The sequence below is a fragment of the Dermacentor silvarum genome, chromosome 1, assembly GCF_013339745.2.
Source record: "Dermacentor silvarum isolate Dsil-2018 chromosome 1, BIME_Dsil_1.4, whole genome shotgun sequence".
Taxonomy (NCBI): Eukaryota; Metazoa; Arthropoda; class Arachnida; order Ixodida; family Ixodidae; genus Dermacentor; species Dermacentor silvarum.
In genome coordinates, this window is record NC_051154.1 from 110,691,784 (window position 1) to 110,710,984 (window position 19,201).

At 45.9% G+C, this 19,201-nt stretch overlaps 1 protein-coding gene across 2 annotated transcripts in view; it reads left to right on the top strand.

The window, feature by feature from the left end:
• LOC119434937 (short transient receptor potential channel 4-associated protein-like) overlaps positions 1–19,201 on the top strand; it is a 142,194-nt gene that overhangs the window by 4,567 nt on the left and 118,426 nt on the right. For both annotated transcript variants that reach the window (XM_037701949.2, XM_037701942.2), the window contains exons 3-6: positions 15,357–15,479; positions 15,686–15,746; positions 15,849–15,916; positions 16,937–17,090. In XM_037701949.2, coding sequence (XP_037557877.1) covers positions 15,357–15,479; positions 15,686–15,746; positions 15,849–15,916; positions 16,937–17,090 — 406 coding nt within the window. The remainder of the gene's footprint in view (positions 1–15,356; positions 15,480–15,685; positions 15,747–15,848; positions 15,917–16,936; positions 17,091–19,201) is intronic.

Here is a 19,201-nt window from a genome sequence, read left to right on the forward strand (position 1 = left end):
AAAATTGGTTGCCATAGATATGTTGCTGCATAGAATGTGGAAATTTATTACTGCTACCTCACAATAAATAGACCACTTAACTGAGTGTCTTGAATTAAGATGGGGGGAGGGGCATCCTATATGTAGAGTGGACCTATAAGGGAGTTTTCACTGACACACTGCTGCAACATGGTTCAGCACTGTGCAGCTTTCCATTGCAGGTGACAGGACACTGTGCCGTAGCACCTCTGCACCACTCATTCACTGTTTTTCTGCATTTGAAACTTCACTGTGGTTCTCCAGCCATCTGAAATAGAAAAGTGTGCAGTGCAAGTTAAACTTAAGATACCAACAAATAGAAACCATTAGAGCTGGTTGTACAAATGAAAATGTTTGCGGTACAAGGTTATGCCAACTGTGGAAACATTCTGAAAATTAGTTTATTGTTACCCCTCTTAACCTTTTTAAATACTACCAACTGTGGAAACATTCTGAAAATTAGTTTATTCTTACTCCTCTTAACCTTTTTTAAATACTACTAGAGTACAGTATATGCCAGCTGTGGAAGCATTCTGAAGATTAGTTAGGCATTCTTAGTTAAGACAGGCTTAACTATTTCTGCATTTCAATTTTTCAGTAAGTTAGCTTTCCCTGTGTTTATCATATCTTCAGTGGCGGTTGGCTTCGTAAAGCTTCACAGTATTATTTGTATAGCCTGTTTAAACATATGACATTACTTAGCAAGAAAGTGCAATGAGGAAAGATGTACAGGAAAGATGCTTAAATATTTTGATTTAGTGAGTAACACTGTACAATGGTTAAGCTGCTGTACAATGGTGATCTGTAAACTGTAAAGGTGATCAAAGACCTTGCTGTGATTAGTGTTGCCCGCTACTTGTAGTTATACTGGTCTTGTCCAGCCATTTACTTGAGCTGGCCAAGTTGGCTGGTGAGCTTGTGAAATCTCCAGAAATGGAGCGCTTGCTTGCTTACTACAACACTGATGCATGCACCATTTAACCCAGTGCTGTGGTTGAAACTCACACGATTGTAGTTTTGTCAAAAGCTTGGCATTTACATCCAGGTTAGCCCTTCAATCTTTTTTCAATGTTCTCCCACACAACATGATCGGCTTCAGGGCCGGACTCGCGACTCAGGACACGAAGCTTATCAAGACCCATGCTAGGTCTCGATCTGGAAAAGGCCTTTGACAACATTCTTCACTCGTTCGTTTTAGACACAATCTCGAGCCTTAAAGGGACACTACAGAGAAACCGGAAGTTGAGCTTTAATGGTAGATTATCCTTTCACGATCACGGCCTTCTTACTTCACGATCAGACCTTCTTACTATGAACAGAGGTTTAATAAGCGAGAAAACTGAAGGATAGGTGCTGACGCCCCTTCAAATTTCCTGCACTACACGTTCGTGATGTCGGAGATCACAAACACAGCCCGGCCGCGATTGGTCGAGAGCGATTTATCGCTGTTAGTAAAAGCAAAGTGAAATACACCTTAAATGTACATAATACACGGCGCAAGGTGCTTGCTCAGGGGCAGCAGCAGTGTTGACCCGACTGTGTCCTTTCATGCGGTGCCGCGCGATGAGCCCCGGCGTTCGCAATGGCTCAATGCTCTGCCGATGATAAAACGGCAAAAGAGCCAGAGAAACCTATGGTGTGCTCTCTGCATTTCTCGCCCTCGGATTATGTATATAATCCTGCCCTCGGAAAGTATCTTGGCGTGCCCCAGAGGCCAGTCCTTTCTTGAGCATCTGTCCCATCAATGTCGCCTTCATCAAATCCCCTACTGATGCCCCTGCAGCAGCAAACTGGCGGCTCGGTGAGTGCTGAATGTCATTAAAGAAAGACACAAAAAAACCATACCAAGTATGCGCGCGTAGCTTTCTACGCTTGTTCTGTCGGGAACATCGTCGACTGGCGAAAACGAGGCTTCGCTTTCCGTTGGCGCGGCCAGCTGCTCACTGTCATCATACGCGGAAACACCTACCACGCGAGCACAGACGATCATTTTGTGCTGTTTCACTGAAGTTGCTCAAATGCAGTCCTGCTTCCCTGGCGAGCTCTTCGTTGCAAGGTTCAGCGTCAGCAACGGTATCCATCACGGCCACAGAACACCTAAGCAAAAGTCACAGTGAACGCAAATGCAGCGGCCATGCAGCCTATGATGGAGCGAGCGCCTTGGCCATTTACGCAAGCGGTGATGTATCATGGCGCCCTCAGAATCGCTGATAGCAATGAAATCCGCGACGACACTGCTTCAGCGCTGAATCTGCGGTGAAAGAAATTGAGGAAGAGATATTTCGTCTTTGTTTACGAATTTCTTCGCTAAAAACTCATATTTTTGCACCCAACAAAAACTGCATGCATTCCTGAAGGTCCCTCTTTTATTCCAGCTGAACTTCCTGTTTCTCTTTAGTGTCCCTTTAACCTGGGGAAGCACTTTCATTCCTACATGAGATCGTTCCTGTCAGACAGAGAAGCCACCCTTAAGATCGGGGACCTGACTTCAGACATGATCAGGCTGGGGTCGAGGGGGATGCCACAAGGGGCAGTCATATCCCCAACCCTCTTTAACCTCGCCATGATTGGTCTATCCAGGAGACTCTCTGCTATCGACGGTATCAGTCACATCATATACATAGACGACGTTACCATCAGGCGTATGGGAGGTAGCAACGGACAGGTAGAGACTGCCCTGCAAGAGGCGATTGATGCTACCGAGAGGTACCTCGAGTCCACGGGCCTTCGGTGCTCACCGCACAAGTCGGAACAGCTACTATATAGACCCAAGCGCAGAGGCTCCAAACCAAAGGGACGGAAGCCACTCGCCAAATGCGACATCAAACTACGCACAAACAACAGAGGCTATATTCCAAGGGTGGATGCCATCCGGATTCTCGGCATGATGGTCGAGTCGAGTGGCTCTAACAACCAGACAGTCCTGCGACTCACTAAGAAGACGGGCAATGCCATGAGACTAATAAGAAGAGTGGCCAACTGGCAGCAAGGCCTTGGAGAAGATAACCTTGTGAGATTGGTACATGCGTTCGTAATGTGCCATTTCACTTACGTCGCGGCCATGCACAACTGGCAAAGATCGGAGCGGGATCAACGCATTAATCAGGAAGGCAATCAAGAGAGCTCTCGGCCTCCCCATATACACACACACGGAACACTTACTTCAACTTGGCATGCATAACATAAATAGTCGCCTTCCAAAATGCTTGCGGAGTCTCTGTTGATGCGTTCTTGGAACTGTTAACAGTGTACCTTTCCTCCACCGTAGTAGTTTCAAGGACTCCCCTTCATACAGAAGAAAGGAATCTGTATAGGGGCTAGCGTTGCACCAGTCCTATGCCAGATATTTTTAGCGAAGTTTGACAACATACTTCAACGCTCTCTTCTTGATAAACCTGTGTGCCAAGTTTTCAGATATGTTGACGATTTCTTGATTATTTTAAATCTTTCACCGAATGACTCCTTGCCTGTCGTAGTTGACCAGGTCTTAACAGTTTTTAAGGCTTGTTCGAGTGCACTTTGCTTTACACATGAACTGCCTACTAACCACTCGATTAGATTTTTAGAAATTGAACTAACTTTTCTTGACGATGGCCATGTGTGCTGTGGTGCTTCTTGCCGAGGAGTAAAAAGGCGTTACCGTACGCGTCCGCACACTCAAAAGTCGTTAAGAGAGGAATTGCTATGAATTGTTTTCGAAATGCCTTGAAAAAGAGTTGCCACCACAGCATAAAATCGCGTTTTGACAACCAGTTCGATCGTTTGGTGGCCGCTGGTTTCCCAAAAGCGCTTTTGAAGGCAGTGGCAGAAACGTTGCTGCAAAAGATTAAGAGGCGAGAGCGAAAAAGGGCTGACCCAACGGCGGCTGAACGGAATAGACTTGAAGTGATGCCCTATGTACATGTGGTCTCCCACAACGTCAAGAAAGTTGCTGTGAGGCAGGGCGTTAACGTTGTTTTTTCTGTTTCCTGCAAACTTTCAGGCCTTTGCTCATGTGTGGTGCGCGGCAGGAATAGACCCCCCGCGTGTCATGACAACGGTTACATTCCTTGTGCTACACGTGTGGTGTATGAGCTTCCACTGATTTGTGAAAAAGTTTACATCGGTCAAACAGGCTGGTGTATTAATGAGAGGCTGCGAGAACACTATAATTCTTGGAATACCTCTGATGGAGCAAATCTGCCTCGCCATTGTCGGGAATGCGGCTGCGTCCCGCTTTTTTCCAAGGTTAAAATCCTTGGTAGGGGCGAGGGCAAGACGGAGCGTGAAATTCTCGAAGCTTACCATATCAATTTGCAAGGGGATAATTGCATCAGTTCTACCTGTCTCTCACTGATGCAGAAGGAACTTAGTTTCCTATCGCACTGGCGTTAGCTACGTGGCGTTTTGGAGTCACCTTTGTTTGTGTGTGGGTGTCGGCTTTTGAGCTGCGCATGCTCGCCGGGTTTTCCTGAAAGATGGGGTTTTTCAATAAAGCACAGTTGTTAGTCCAGTCGTCGTGTGTGCCACGTCTCTTCTCTGTCCTTCGTCTTTTGACTGGTTTTTACTATTCAGTATGTACCAACTGACCCAGACTGCTACTCTAATGCATAACACGCTAGAGGAAATAGCTGGTGTTGGGCTGCTGAGCACGATTTCGCGGGATCGAATCCCGGCCACGGCGGCCGCATTTCGATGGGGGCGAAATGCGAAAACACCCGTGTACTTAGATTTATGTGCACGTTAAAGAACCCCAGGTGGTCCAACTTTCCGGAGTCCTCCACTACGGCGTGCCTCATAATCAGAACTGGTTTTGGCACGTAAAACCCCATAATTTAATTTTTTTTTAGAGGAAATAGCGGAAGCGCAGGAGAGGGCCCAGTTCATCAGGCTATCTACCACACAAGCTGGAAGATACATCCTACAAGAGCTGAGCGTTCCCCCCACAGTAGTTGAGACAAGGTTCTGCAGCATCCCTCGAGAGCAGCGGGACCGCATTCACTGTCGCCTCGATCCCACGAAACGTCCATCCGGAACACAACGTGGAAAGACGTCGGGCGCGCGCGTCGGGCGTGAACGGGCTTCGGGGAATAGTTTCGTAGATGCAGCACGCTTTGCCGACGGACGGGCCTCCGCTGCGGTGTGGGGTCTTACATGTGCTCTTGGGACAAAGGAACGACAACACAGTAGTGCAGAAAATCAAAAGGGCATTTATTGCACCTTTCATACACTAATACATGCTAGCCGAATTACAACCAATTGAACATTCACACGGGCGCGCGACAAATCAAGGAAGTCCGACTCACCGCGACCCTATAGCGAGTGAATATGTTCGCCCCATGCTGTGACACCATCGCCTAGTCGTTCACGTGTACAGTCACGTGAACGGTGGCGCGCTCGAACGATCCGTGCTCGTCCATACCGGTGTTGTGCTCTTAGCCTCGCGCGACGGTCGCGCGAAGCGGGCCGGCGCACGCGCGGAGCGTTCGTGCGTGTTGGCCGCCTATCCCAAGCCAAAGAGAGAGCGCCTTCGACCTTTTTCTCCCAAATCACCCGGCCGTTCGGTGGCGTTAGCATCGCAACACTCGCGCCATCTCTCGCAATGCGCCGCAACTCCGCCGCCGTAAAGCTACGCGGCGAAGCCGTATTACGGGAGCCATGCGGGGAAAACAACATCAGGGGATGCGTGAGAGTTGCGCATCCCCACAGCGGTTAGCGTAGACCATGAAGTCGTCACGAAGTCAATCTCGATTCGGACGACGTCCTCTGAAATCGCAGAGTAGGTTGCAATAGCGATGGCCTTATTGGACGACAAGTGGACAACAATCTACAGTGACTTGAGATCAGCTGTTCGGGCATTTGCCAAAGGAACCATATCTGAGCTGGCCCTAGGGATACTAGGATGCAAGGAGATCAAGCCACACACAGTCATCTGGTTTCCAGCCCACATGGGACAGATTGAGGGTGCCATGCCCAACCTCAATGAGTCGGTACACAGTGCTGCGCAAGGGATCATCAACCGCGTAGCTACCGGGCAGCGTGACGTTGGGGGGTACTGACAATCGGGACTCTCCTTCCTCGTACAACGAACTTACTAAGCACTTTTACTTGGCGCGGAGGATCTACCCCCTCCCACATTGTAAACTCAATAGACCTCATGCTTTAACACTAAGGCTTCTACAGACGGGGGCATACCCAAACCCCCTACTTCTTCACACGATTTACCCAGAAATTCAGACGACAAATGCATGGGCACTATGCAATGACTTTGTGAACTTAGCTGACATGCTCTGGCGGTGTCCCGCGTTACGTGGCAATGAAAGCAACACTTCTTCACGCTGGGATGCAGTTCTACGCAGCCCCAATCTCGAAGAATAGTTATGGGCTGTCCAACGGGCCCGCGACGCGGTGGAGAGGCTCGGCTTCTCTGTCCCGACATAGAAGCGGCCTGCTGCGCGCTAGCGCGCGCCCTAGAGAACCCTATTAAAGCTTTTCATCCATCCATCCTGTTTGCATTTGGCAGAAGATAAGCCTATTTCTCTATTGCATTCTCTAGGAATGCACAGTTCTTACCTTTTCTTCTTCATACCTTCGAGTGCTTAGTGTGCTTAAGTTTCAGTGGCATGGTCACAGTGTGGCCAGCATCAGCCACACCAGGCTGAAAGGTGGGGTCATTTGTGGAGTGTGATACCATGTAACAGCCACCCCCGATTTCTGTGGTGGGTCTGCGGCCTTCTTCACGGCCAAAGCTACATTGCGACCCCCCATGGTGGCGTAGTGGCGATGGCGTCGCTGGATTGTATCCTGGCCACGGCGATGGGGGTGAAATAAAAAAAAAAAAGAGCTTGTGTACCGTGCATTGGGTGCATGTTAAAGATTCCCGGTGGTCAAAATTAATTGTGAGTTCCCCACTACGGCGTGCCTCATAATCAAATCGTGGTTTTGACACATAAAACCCCAGAATGTAATTTTTTAAAGCTACACTGCGCTTGGCACATGTGTTCAACTAGTTACATTAAAAGATATAATTACTAGAGGTGTATGAATATTCGAAACTTCGAATATTTGATTTTAATTGGTTGGTATTCGATTAGATTCGAAAGAGACCTTTACTATGTGAAATTCGAACCTCCCAAATTGGCTGTTGTCAGATCTTTAAGCCAGCTTTGCCATAGTACAGCCGTGTTATGCGGCAAATCATACAGAATGTATTGCTCTCGAGCATATTTGCCGTGCAGTGAAGCATATCAAAAGTAAAAAAAGGGGGTACTGCCACAGGGCAACTGCTGGTTCTTAATGGCTACCCGACACTATCAGCTCAAGTACCCACTCTGTGTGGCCTCTTTCTGCATCTGGACAACACCAGCTTCCAGGTGGAAACCTCTGTGTCTGCTACTAATCTGGTTAAGTTTCTAAAAACACTGTTTCCAAACTATAAATTTGGCCAAGTAGCAAGCTTGACAATGTTTTTAGACCCTCACTAGAGTACTATCAGGATGTTTCAATGGCAAACTGGGTTAAAACGTGGCTTTAGAAGAAGCAAGGAAAATTTCAACCCCAAGGAACCCAGATATGTCCTCAACAATGAAAACTCCTTAAGAGGCTTCTTTCACATCAGCACTGTGCTCATCTAGCAGGAGCAATTTTCACTGCCATAAGGGTAGTATGAAAGATATGTGCATCATGAATTTTGGGCCTAAAAGAAGATCCATGTGAGTGGTGATGCAAGCATTGGGCCCAATTTTGGATCGACTTGCGATGCGAGACCTGCCAATACCAGACACTTGACCAGTGAATGGCTCTTTTTGGTGTCTAAAGGAATTGTGACATGCGGGAGGCTGTTGCTGCCCCTCGAACATGTCAAGCAGCTATCCTTCCTTCATGACAACATTGAATAACTGCAGTGGTGATACCGTCAAGCAAAAGAGTTGTACTAGAGAATTTTGTTGACCACAAGGCATAGTTTTCCTGTACATTATTTGCTGCGCAGTAAACTTGCTTACTTTTTTCCTACCTGGTGAAAAATTGAATTTTTGCAAAGCCACTGGTATTTGTATTAAAAAAAATACTCGACTTGGTTTGCACTTGGTTTTCATTATTCAAATTCCCTTCGAAATTGAAAATTTTATATTTACACACCCCTTATAATTACAGTCAACTTCCATTATGATGGGACTGACAATGGAGAAGCTTATCCAGTAGGATGAATTAAAAGAAGAGGCAGAAAAAGTGTCCAACACACCATTGCCTTGTTTGGCAGTATTTACCCGATCCTGATGCACATCCAGTATTTGTGGGTTCAAAACTATGTGCACCCGTAGTGAACACGCACCCAATTTATAATAACAATGTCATGTGCCTCCAATTGTGGCAATCAGAAATAAGATGAAGCCTGCAGACTTACCTTCGCAGAATAGAAATTTATCTACTGTACTTTCCGGTGTTTAAGACGCATTTTTTTTCCTGAATTTTTCGTCGTTGCGTCTTATAGAACGGTGTTACTTATGTACTTTTTTTTTTTTCCCGGAAATACTGCCTTCGAAATCGGATTCGATGTTATGGCAACGTGAAGCGCGCTGGTGGATTCGCGTGATCGAGTTCCCGAGCGCCGTGCGAGGACTGAGCAGCAATGTAAGCGGCGGCAGGCTGACCGCGAGTCGGCCGACCCCGAATTCGTCGCATCTGCAGATCGCTGTCAAGATACGGCACGCGCCGCTGCGCAAACTACGCAGTTGCAAGCAGAATACAAGCAGCTGCCCCCCTCCCTTCCGCGCTGCCCTCCCGCTTTCCTCCCTTGTGTGCGATTCGGCTCACAGTCGGACGCTCTCACTCCAACATACAGCATATGGCGCGCGGGGACGATGTTATGGTCCTTGAACTTTATACGGAACATCGTAGCAACCACGACGGCAGAAATGCGCATGGAGTGGAAATATATGGCACCCATACACTTGCATTACCTGAGTTCACGGAGCGAAACGTCACTAATTTTTTAAAATCACTTACTCAGCGGACAGGTGTGTCTTATGCACCGGTGCGACTTATATACGTTTTTTTCCCGGAAAAACTGCCGTTTTGAGGGGGGTGCGTCTTATACAAAGGTGCGAGTTATAGACCGGAAAATACGGTACATTTAATGTTCGTCAATCTCGGGCAACATTATATGGCTGTTTATGGACCACAACTTGATGCCCTCCTTGCAGTCCATCACATTTAATATTCTGCTTTTCTTGAACCACTCTATTAACCATCGCAAGTGGGATGGTGGCCCACGGTTACAGTAGCCACTTCGCCAGTTTATTCTGTGATGCATGAAAGTCTTCGGTGCATTGAGTACACATTGCCACAACAGTGCAGAGGTAATTTTTTGACACATTTTCTTGGAAACAAGCACATTTGAGAGTTAAGTAAATATGTAATCATTCGAGGTGAGCTACCGTTCCCACTTCAAAATCTGTCAAATGCTGGCCGACAACCTGTGTTTTCGGCCAAAGCTTGTGTGTCTTCGATGCATTCACTGTCCCTTTGTACCACCAAGACAGGCATCACAGCCATTGGGATTACCGTTTAGATCAGGCACATGTGTGCTGATCAAATATGTTTGAATTATCTGGCAAGTGCCACTTTCTGGATCGAAATAGTGAATGTTTTGGCCCATACAAGTATATGGGCGCAGCAGAGACCTTTGGTCAATATTGAACTAAAGTGACCATGAAACGATTTTGACAATTGTGTACAACCATACTGAGTCGGTAAGGTAGGTCCTTCTGATCATTAGGAAACAGATATAAGTATTCTGCATAAAACATGTAATTTATTATAAGGTTTTGAAAATTTGCATTGCTACCGATTGCTGGGGTACCGCTCCCCCGAGTTCTCAGCCACCTCTTCCCATGCTACGTAGCGTGTGTGAGTGATGCCACTCAGGCAAGTGATCCACGTGGCTACCCACGCAATATCATCGGGAATGCTAGAAACATTGCTTCATTAAGCTTATGTTTAATACCATATGTATCCAGAGTAATTTGCTTAACCTTAAAAATAAGTACACAAGTGCAATAAATGTAGACGTTTCTTCAAACCAATGGCCTGCTCTGATGACAGCAGCCTATGGACACAGAGGGGTTCTCGATGACATAGGTGCTGTGATGTCTTCTTTGGTGGCAGGAACATGAATGGTACCAGTGCTGTACTACGCTCGTATTGCACTGCAGGTGTGTGAGGGTGTAAAGTAAATAATTTTCCTATCACAGATCGTGCTTCATACTAAACTGTACAGTATCAAATTGAAGAGGAAGAAATTTTTTTTCCGGTTGATACTAATTCCAAACAACAAGTTTATTAAAAAGAATTTGAAAAAAAAAATATATATATATATATAAAACATTTTGTAGAAAAAAAATTAAGTTATGTAGTGACAAATACGGGCGCCAGCAGTAGACGAAGAAGAGGACGGGTGTGGTCGTTGGTGCTCGCACTGGCTTCGTTTGGTTGTTGCCTGTTTCTGTGCATTCATAAAAACGCCGAGCGCATCTAACCTTGAACACATACTATCAATTGGTGGAGCGTCCTGGTTCCCTTTTCATCCTGGAACTCCGTACCCGGACTCTACCCCCAGCCTCAGCAATGCCTGACGACGTGCCACAGCAAGGTGCTCCTGCACCACCAGTGGTTGCCTACTCCGGCGTTCCACGACGTCGAGGACTGGCTCACTTCGTATGAGCGGGTAAGCACCCACAACTAGTGGGAAGACGGCACCAAACTCGGCAGCGTCAACTTTTACCTGGCTGTCATAGCACAGCTGTGGTTCCACAACCATGAAGCTGATATTGCCAACTGGTCCTCCTTTAAAACGAGCTTTGCAGAAGTCTTCGGCCGACCCACTGTTCACAAGCTCCGCGCAGAACAGCGCTTATGCGGTCGCGCCCAGCAATCCGGTGAGAACTTCACATCCTACGTCGAGGATATTGTAGCCCTCTGTCGTCACATCAACCCTGCTATGTCCGAAGCTGATAAATCAGACACATCATGAAGGGGATCGAGGATGACACCTTCCAAATGCTCATTGCCAAAAATCCCCAAACTCACTGATGTGGTCCAGTACTGTCAGAACTACGACGAGTTGTGGAAACAGCGCATTTCTACACGCCTCCCGTGCTCTGACACGGCCAACATGTTAGTGTTAACTGTAGGCGCTGTTTCTAGTGACACCACAATGTTAATGTGGCAGGTGCAGCAGTTTGTCTGAGAAGAAGTGGCACGACAATTGTCCCTTGTTCCCTGCGTCCCGGACTCCGTGCAGGCGCTTGCTCCGACGCTACGACAGGCCATGGAGGAGCAAATTTCTGAAGCGCTACCAACCACCTACCAGCATCCGCCAGTTTCCGCTCCTCTGACCTATGCTGAAGTTGCACGCCGACAGTCACCAGCAATGCCACTCAGCACAGATCCTGTTCGACCAGCAAATACCTTCTACGCTGTGCGTGCACCCTTTTCGCCGTCCCGCACCGCCGTTCACTAATCTTTGGCGCACCCCGGACTACAGGCCTATTTGCTACTTCTGTTGTCTACCTGGCCATGTCGCACGTTTCTGTCGTCGTCGTGACTTCCGTACTAGTGCGGGCGAAGAAAATCAAGGCTACTTTCCTTCTGAGCCACCGCACCCGATCTCCTCCCACTCAAGGATGTCCAGCTGCTCACCGAATCGACGTGGCTATGGCACACGTCGATCACCTTCACCACGTCGCCGTTCTTTTTCCCCTATGGTTCGTCGCCCCCCACCCGTCCAATCGGTAAACTAGCCATCGCAGTTCCGGAGGCAAGAACTGTGCTTGTGTCGACAACTTCAAGGTCTCGATTTCTATGTGCGAACGAAATAACCGTCAATATCGAAGGTGTTTCTGTGCAAGCACTCGTCGATACTGGAGCCGCTGTGTCTGTTCTTAGTGGAGAACTGTGCTGCAAGTTGAAAAGATAATTCCACTTTCCGACGTCTCCCTGTGTACTGCAACCACGCACCACATTCAACCTTCAGTGGCATGCACAGCTCGCCTTGTCATCGGCGTTGCGGATGCGAAACTGTTCGTGTCGACTGACTGAAGCCGCACTACGACTCACCAGTGCTGCCTGTTCCATAGGTCGCCAGGATGGCTCCTTTTTCGCCGGGGAGTGATTGTAGTGACAAATACGGGCGCCAGTAGAAGATGAAGATGATGGGTGTGGTTGTTGGTGCTCGCGCTCGCTCCGCTTGGCTGTTGCCCGTTTCTGTGCATTTATAAAAACGCTGAGCGCATCTAACCTTGGAACGCATACTATCAATTATATAAAAAATGTAAACAAAATGTAATTGTTGCTTCACACAGAAAAACCTTTAAATAATTTCAGAATATATATTTTCATCCCAAAGGACCTCTGCAATATTCCAGCAAATATCATCTTTCTATGTAAAAAATGTATTCATGTGTGTGTGTGTATATATATATATATATATATATATATATATATATATATATATATATATATAGTAGTAACAATTTTTCAATGGGCCAAGCGTAGTTAGAAAAATCAGAAGCACAACTTCGCGGTTATCTTAGGTTTATTTACCCAACAGTTTGGGTCCGTGGACCGACCTTTTTCGAGGGATATATATATATAAACTTTAACCCTACTGACCAACGTTAATAGAACCAACTCAGTTTCACAGCTCCGCTGAAAACATGGGCTCCGTGGCGGTCGCGAGAACTAACGGCGCTGCGATCAAGTCGCGTTACCGGCAGCGCTTCCGGTTGCTCACCTTTGCTGCAGCTGCGTCCCGTGTGGTTGTTATAGTGCTGCGAACTGGTTGCGTCCTGCAGAAGTTGGTTCGGAGGTTTGAGTGCTCGCGCTTGTCTGCGGAGGTGTGAAGCCTGGTTTGTGTCGAGCTTGTGATATGCTGACGTGTTTTGCACGGGTTGAACAAGCGACTGCAAGTCGTCAGCTAAGAGCTACTTTTAATGCCTAAACATTCTTTGGCGAGCACCGCAGGTTCGTCGAGTGAAAAGTGTAATGCCTTGTATCTGCACAAATGTGCGTAATTTGCGAACTTGAAATGTTTAATCATAATATAAATGTACATGATTGGTAGCTTTAGAAGAGATAAGGAACAATTAAAAAAATTGATCAGAGGGAATACCCATAGGGATACATAAAGCTCCATAGAAAGTGCATGGGGAAGCTTATAGTAGGGGTGAGCCAAATGAAATTTGGGGTGGGCCAACTTGGGGGTGGGCCAGCGCGCAATACGATTGCAGCTTTCTCTAAGAAAGTGCATAGCTTATCCAGGGTGTCCCGACTATCATGCACCAAGACTTAAAAATATGCAAATACCACGTAGCTGGACAGAACCAAGGTAATGTTGTTTGCCGTCACAACTCCCGATACAGCTTTCTGTTGCTTATTACGTGCTACATAAAAGTGTTTTTCAGAGCATGAAAGAAGCCCGCCAAGATACGCTAAGTGCCTGGAGCGCCCAGTTGCGCAGCAATTTTGTTTGTAATCGCGAGCTTAACACTCGGAAATACACTTAATGTAGCACGTATTGAGCAGCAGAAAGCTGTATTGGGAGTTTTTCATGCTGCTCTACAATTTTCTGATTTACACTTTTAATCCAATAATATTTGAGAAGTTGATTAATTGAGACTAATTATGTATTTAGGCGGAATGCAAAAAATAATGAGTATCTCCAAGCGACGGCAAACATTATCTTGGTTCTGTCCAGCACCATGGCATTTGCATATTTTTTAAATATTGGTGCATTATAGTTGGGACACCCCATATAGGATGTAAGGGTACTCTCCATTTATAGATGGCCGAATAAACAATAATTTCTAAAGCTTTTTAATGCTATATGGTAGTTTTCTATTTTTTTTTTTTTTTGCTTCTTCTTTCATTAGCTATTCTACTTTTATCCCCCTCCCGCATAATCGATTATGAACTGTCTTATGTGGCAGGCACATCCAGTCACACTTATGTCGGCATAGCTTCGCAGTGTAGCATAGCTGTTGAAATCGAAGCGTTCACGTCGCCCTTAAGATTCGTGCTGCACTTACGAAGGTGTCACTCATAGTGAAAACCATGAGCTCTAATTACGAAGGCAGTATATGTTTTCAGTGGCGTAAAAATTCAGTCACTTTAGCATAGGGTGAAGGTGAAACTTGTGCGCTTAAGAGATATTCATTAAATTACTTGACATTCTCATTCGAATGCGTTGTTACTTCTTACTTTTTTCCGACCAAAGGTCGCCGGTTCGAGTGCCTTGTTTGACACTACTTTAATTAGCTGTGCCTTAATTAACGTCACCCTAATCAACACCAAAGGCCGTGGGTTCTAGTGCCTTAATTAACTCTATATTAATTACCTGTGCCTTAGCCTTAATGCCAAATGTGGTGGGTTCGACTTCCACATAAGTTCGGGGGTTAAACTCCCACCGAAGGTCGTAGGTTAGAGTGCCTGATTTAACTTTATCTTAACACGATGACAACGGTGACCCGCGTACCATCATAATTGTTGCGTGAGCGTTGCTTACTCATAGAAGACGATGATGACGGTGACCTGCACACCTTCACAATTGTTGCGTGAGCGTTTGTATATAGGTAAGACACAGTGCCGGCTGGTGTAGTAAGGGAATTACTACACCGAGTTGTCATCGTGCAGGATTTCACTTTGATAACACGGTTTTCGCTCGAGGACGTTGAAGGTCAATTGAAAGATGACACATAAGGCTTTCGCTTTAATAAATTGACACAGACGAGCAAATGCGTGTGCAATACCAAGCTGCCGCACCGTTGCAGCAGCAGCTGACGCGGCCAACCGGTTGCCGGACTCGGCCGCAGCGCCGTTAGTTTGCGCGACCACCACGTGGCCCACATGCTTGCGCCAGCCAATATGCGGAGCTGCGAAACTGAGTTGGTTCTAGCAACGTTGCTACTGACTAGCCCTAGCGCTATGCCGAGGTCAACTCCCAGCCGTCTTTTTGCGTGAAACTCAACTCCCTGCGCGGCCGCCAGCAAATGATCCTGACCAAAGGATGTTAACGCCCTGTAGATAAAAACTGTGACCTTTAGAACACGCAGGATACCTTTATATTGGCACACGGTAGCTTTGAAGCAGTTCGGCAAAGAATGCAAAATTACATTCTGAAATTTGATAAACCGAAGTCGTCTATACATAAACTATACTTTATCTGAATGAGCATGTGGACAGATGACTTGTAATTTTTGAATAGTGTAATTTGGATGTTCTGACAAAGATTTGCTACATAACGTGTTGCTGCAAGGTGTCAAATGTAAAAGGCCCACGATGTGCACCTTTCTCTCGCACAGGCTCTGCAGCAAAAACTACAGTACCAGTCTCATCTGGGCTCATCATTGGATATTGTCGATGGCTCGGATCAAAGTCGCCCTGCCGCCGTTATGAAGCTGTTGGTGCAGCTTAATGGCATTGAGGTAACAGCCCTGACATTTTTCAGTAAAATGTAGTAGCTGTAAACAGCTGTAAAAAAAAGTACTGTTCTCTGTACTGTTGTTTCCTTTAGTCAGTGTACTTGACCTGTCTGGTCTTGCTAATGTTACAAAACGAGTGCATGCTGTGAGGTGCTGTGATGTGGTTTAGCTGAGGGGTCTTTGTGGTAACTGCTGTTTTAATGTTGCAGATCTTGCTGCGGATCATTATGCAGTATAGCCTGCTTCCTAGAGAGACTGCTGTCAAGCATGGTGAGGAACTCGGACTCTAATGAAAAAGACCATATATCAACCACCTTCTCTGTTGTATGGCCAAATAGTTGACATGACTGTCTATGTATTTTATCTTTGCAGTGAACAATTCTCGCTACCTCATACTACAGAGCCATTGTGTTGAAGTTCTACATAGGCTCTGTGTAGATGTAAGTATGCTCATGGTTCAGAACTGTTCCATATCCTGCAGCAGAATCATTCATAAAAGTCTTCACATCCATCGTTCTGTCTTCCTCGAGATGTCAGTTAGTGTTTTTATTCCTTATACATTTGAAAGAAATTAATATTCAATAACTTTGAATAATGAATTGGTCAAATTGAATACGAATCAAATAGCAGGTTCTATCTGATTCATATTAGAAATTTTAAATTTTCGCACACCCCTATTTATTTTCTTCCATACGCTTTCCCTTTTATGCAGAAATAAATAATGGAGTGAATGAAACATAGAAAGTCTACCAAAACATGGAATCATCATGCACCTATTTTAGAGTCTAGTTATCTTCTTCACAAAGCAATCGTATGCACTGCCATTATGTACTTACATTCAAATCAATTGTATTTAACATTGTGCAGGTGATATTGTTCGATTCATTCCTCATTTAAGAAACTAGATTTGAAAGTGGGTACACAACGATGGTGTGTATGATGGGATCATTTTTTTGTTTATGTATTTTTGTTTAATTTTGTTTCATATTTTTACACATAAAAGGGAAAGCAGATGGACAAGAACAGACAGTAAATAGTCATGCTTTTCTTTTTATTCCTCCTTGTGCTTAACTAACCCAGCAACAAACTCTCCCGAAAGTCCCTGTGTTTGTGTAGTGCTTCATTTTTGCCTTAAGAAGCATGATGTGCATTAGAAGTACAGTGAACCAACTATCCCCAGTTATTGCTTTGTTCTTATCCAAGTGTTCGTGATCTCGGGTGAGGACCTATGGTGAGATTTTATCGCAGTTTCTCATTTGACTTGGTCTGAAAAATGAAGATCAATGAGGGGAGAATTCAAAGTTGAAGACTGAGGTTTTTTAAAAATGAGTAGGCAGGACAAATGCTCAATTCCAGCTTCTTTACTTAACTGAGATTTTATATGCTGTGTGATAAGCCCTTCAGCAAAGCTCTGCTTCAGGAAGTCTTAGCCCTTGTTTTCATTATGCTTACTTTTGCAGGATACAAATGTAGCGCGGGAACTTTCCCATAAAGAAGCACTTTTCCAGGGCCTGCTGTCTCTGCTGCAGTTCAGTGAAACCTGCTTGGTAGCATGTGACCTCATAGAATGCCTCTTGCTTTCACGCCGCGAGGTTCTAAATCTTACCACCATACGTAAGTATGATATTTGTCATTGCAGTATTTTCAGTAGCTGGCTTTTACCATTACCTGTGTAGCTTTGTACTCAAGGGACACTAAAGGCAAATATTAAGTCAAGCTAAAGTGATAGTTTAATGCTTGAGAACGTCTAAGGCATTTATATATTATCGAGAGCAGAGCTTTAGTAATTGAGGTAAATGCGGGACAAGATTTGAGAGTCCACCTAGACATTCAAGTGTAAGCCTGATGACTTAGCAACTCCTCATAATTCTGTCGCTAGTACTCAACCACTCATAATAAAACAATTATTGCAGTTATAAGACGGAAGAAAATTCTACTTGTGTACTTCTACGCGAATCTTAGGAAAAGCATGGGCACTGGAAAGGTTTCGTTTTCGCTTGACTCTGCCGCTTGCTCTTTCGTGTTTCAGTAGTTTCATTATTGCATAGTGTTGCGCTGGTTTTGCTGGCTCATGAACCTCGCACCAACTGCAAGCAGCAGCGGACGAGGCCCTTCGCGCCGAACGCCTAAGGTCATGTTTATGATTCAGCGCACGCTTTCCTTTCCTCTTTTGCACTGTCGGCTCTGTCTTCTCGGTTTCCGGCCACACTTTTACGTTTTGTGCAAGAAACTGTAGCACCGGCTGTCGGGCACTATTTTACTCACCAGTGGCAGTAAAGGGTGTTGATGGTGTATGCAACGTCGCCACTCCCCGCTCGCAGGCTGGCGATTTGAATTGTTCTTGAGGTATGCGGACCCTTCAAATGCAGTTTTCTCTTAAACTACGTAAATCATTTCTTGGCACGAATCAAGCGCTGTGAGGTTTCTGGAATTATATTTTAACAGTCCACAGTGATTAATATTTGCCTTTAGTGTCCCTTTAACCTTAGATGCCTTACATGTGCCGTATTGTTGTTGCCCTAAAAAGTTTGATTGACCCTACAGAAGAGTTTAAACAGTGCCTCATTAGGTTTGAGCATTGCAAATGGACAATGTAGCGCATGCATCGCGTGGTTGGAATCATGTTTGCGAAGTATCAGATGGATGCACGGCCGAAAACAGCTCAAATTTCAGACAGAAGCCTGCGTGCCCTTCTTCTCGAAGGAAGCCCTGCTTCTAGCCAGAGAGTCAAAGTCGGCACATGCACAAATGCCTCTACATAAGGTACACTACCTGCAACATCACCGATTATGGCACAGGACCTCGGTAAATCATCCAACGTAGAATGTATGATACCACCACTGGGGATGCACTGTGCAGCAAAAATAAGAAGAAAGAAAAAAAAAATAGGCAGGGCTCGGGACACAAATGTGACGTAGTCCCTCAGCTCCGGTGTGGGTAGCAATGTCGCTTGTGGACGCTAATCAAGGCAGACGGAGAGTATGCTGGCCGTGAAGCTGGCCTGGCAGCATGGCAATGGGACATTGAGCCTTTTCCATTCTCTTCTAATAATGAACCAATCTGAAAATTCTTGTGGTAAAACGCGTCCTAGACAGCATCCTACAGGAGGAGGAGGAAAAACATTTATTAAGAGAAAAAAAAACAAAAAAAAAAAACAAGCAGGCGTCTTTCTGCTTGTGTTGGGAGGTGCCCTCAGTCCAGGGCTCCTGCGGCTCTTGCTGTCTCCCGGGCCCGCCGCATCAGTTGTTGCTGGTCACGAGGGTCCGAGCTAGTCAGCACGGCCTCCCACTGCTCGGGTGTGGGGTTGGGTATATGCGGGGATCCTGTATATACAGGTAGCCCCCTACAACTTCCAGTGGGTAATCAAAATTGGCACCCTACAACTTCCAGTGGGTAATCAAAATTGGCAATGGAGCCTAGTGAGGCCCTTTACCAGGCTCCACTGCATTTTATAGCTTTACACTGGAACTTGTAAAGCACTGCCTAAAGAGTGTTTTACTTAAATATTTTTTTAATTGGTTCATTGTTGGAGGAGAGAGAAGTTAACTGTTCTGTTACCAATCCGCCAGGAGGTTAACATCACTGCCAGTGGAGACTCTCTCCCTTTGCCTCAACTAGCATCTGCAAACAGTGTTCGCGTCTGCAAGCAGTGTTGTTTCCCTGCCTGCTCCCACACTGGAGCTAGGGGACTGCTTCAGGACGAATTCATGCATCAAGCCCCACCT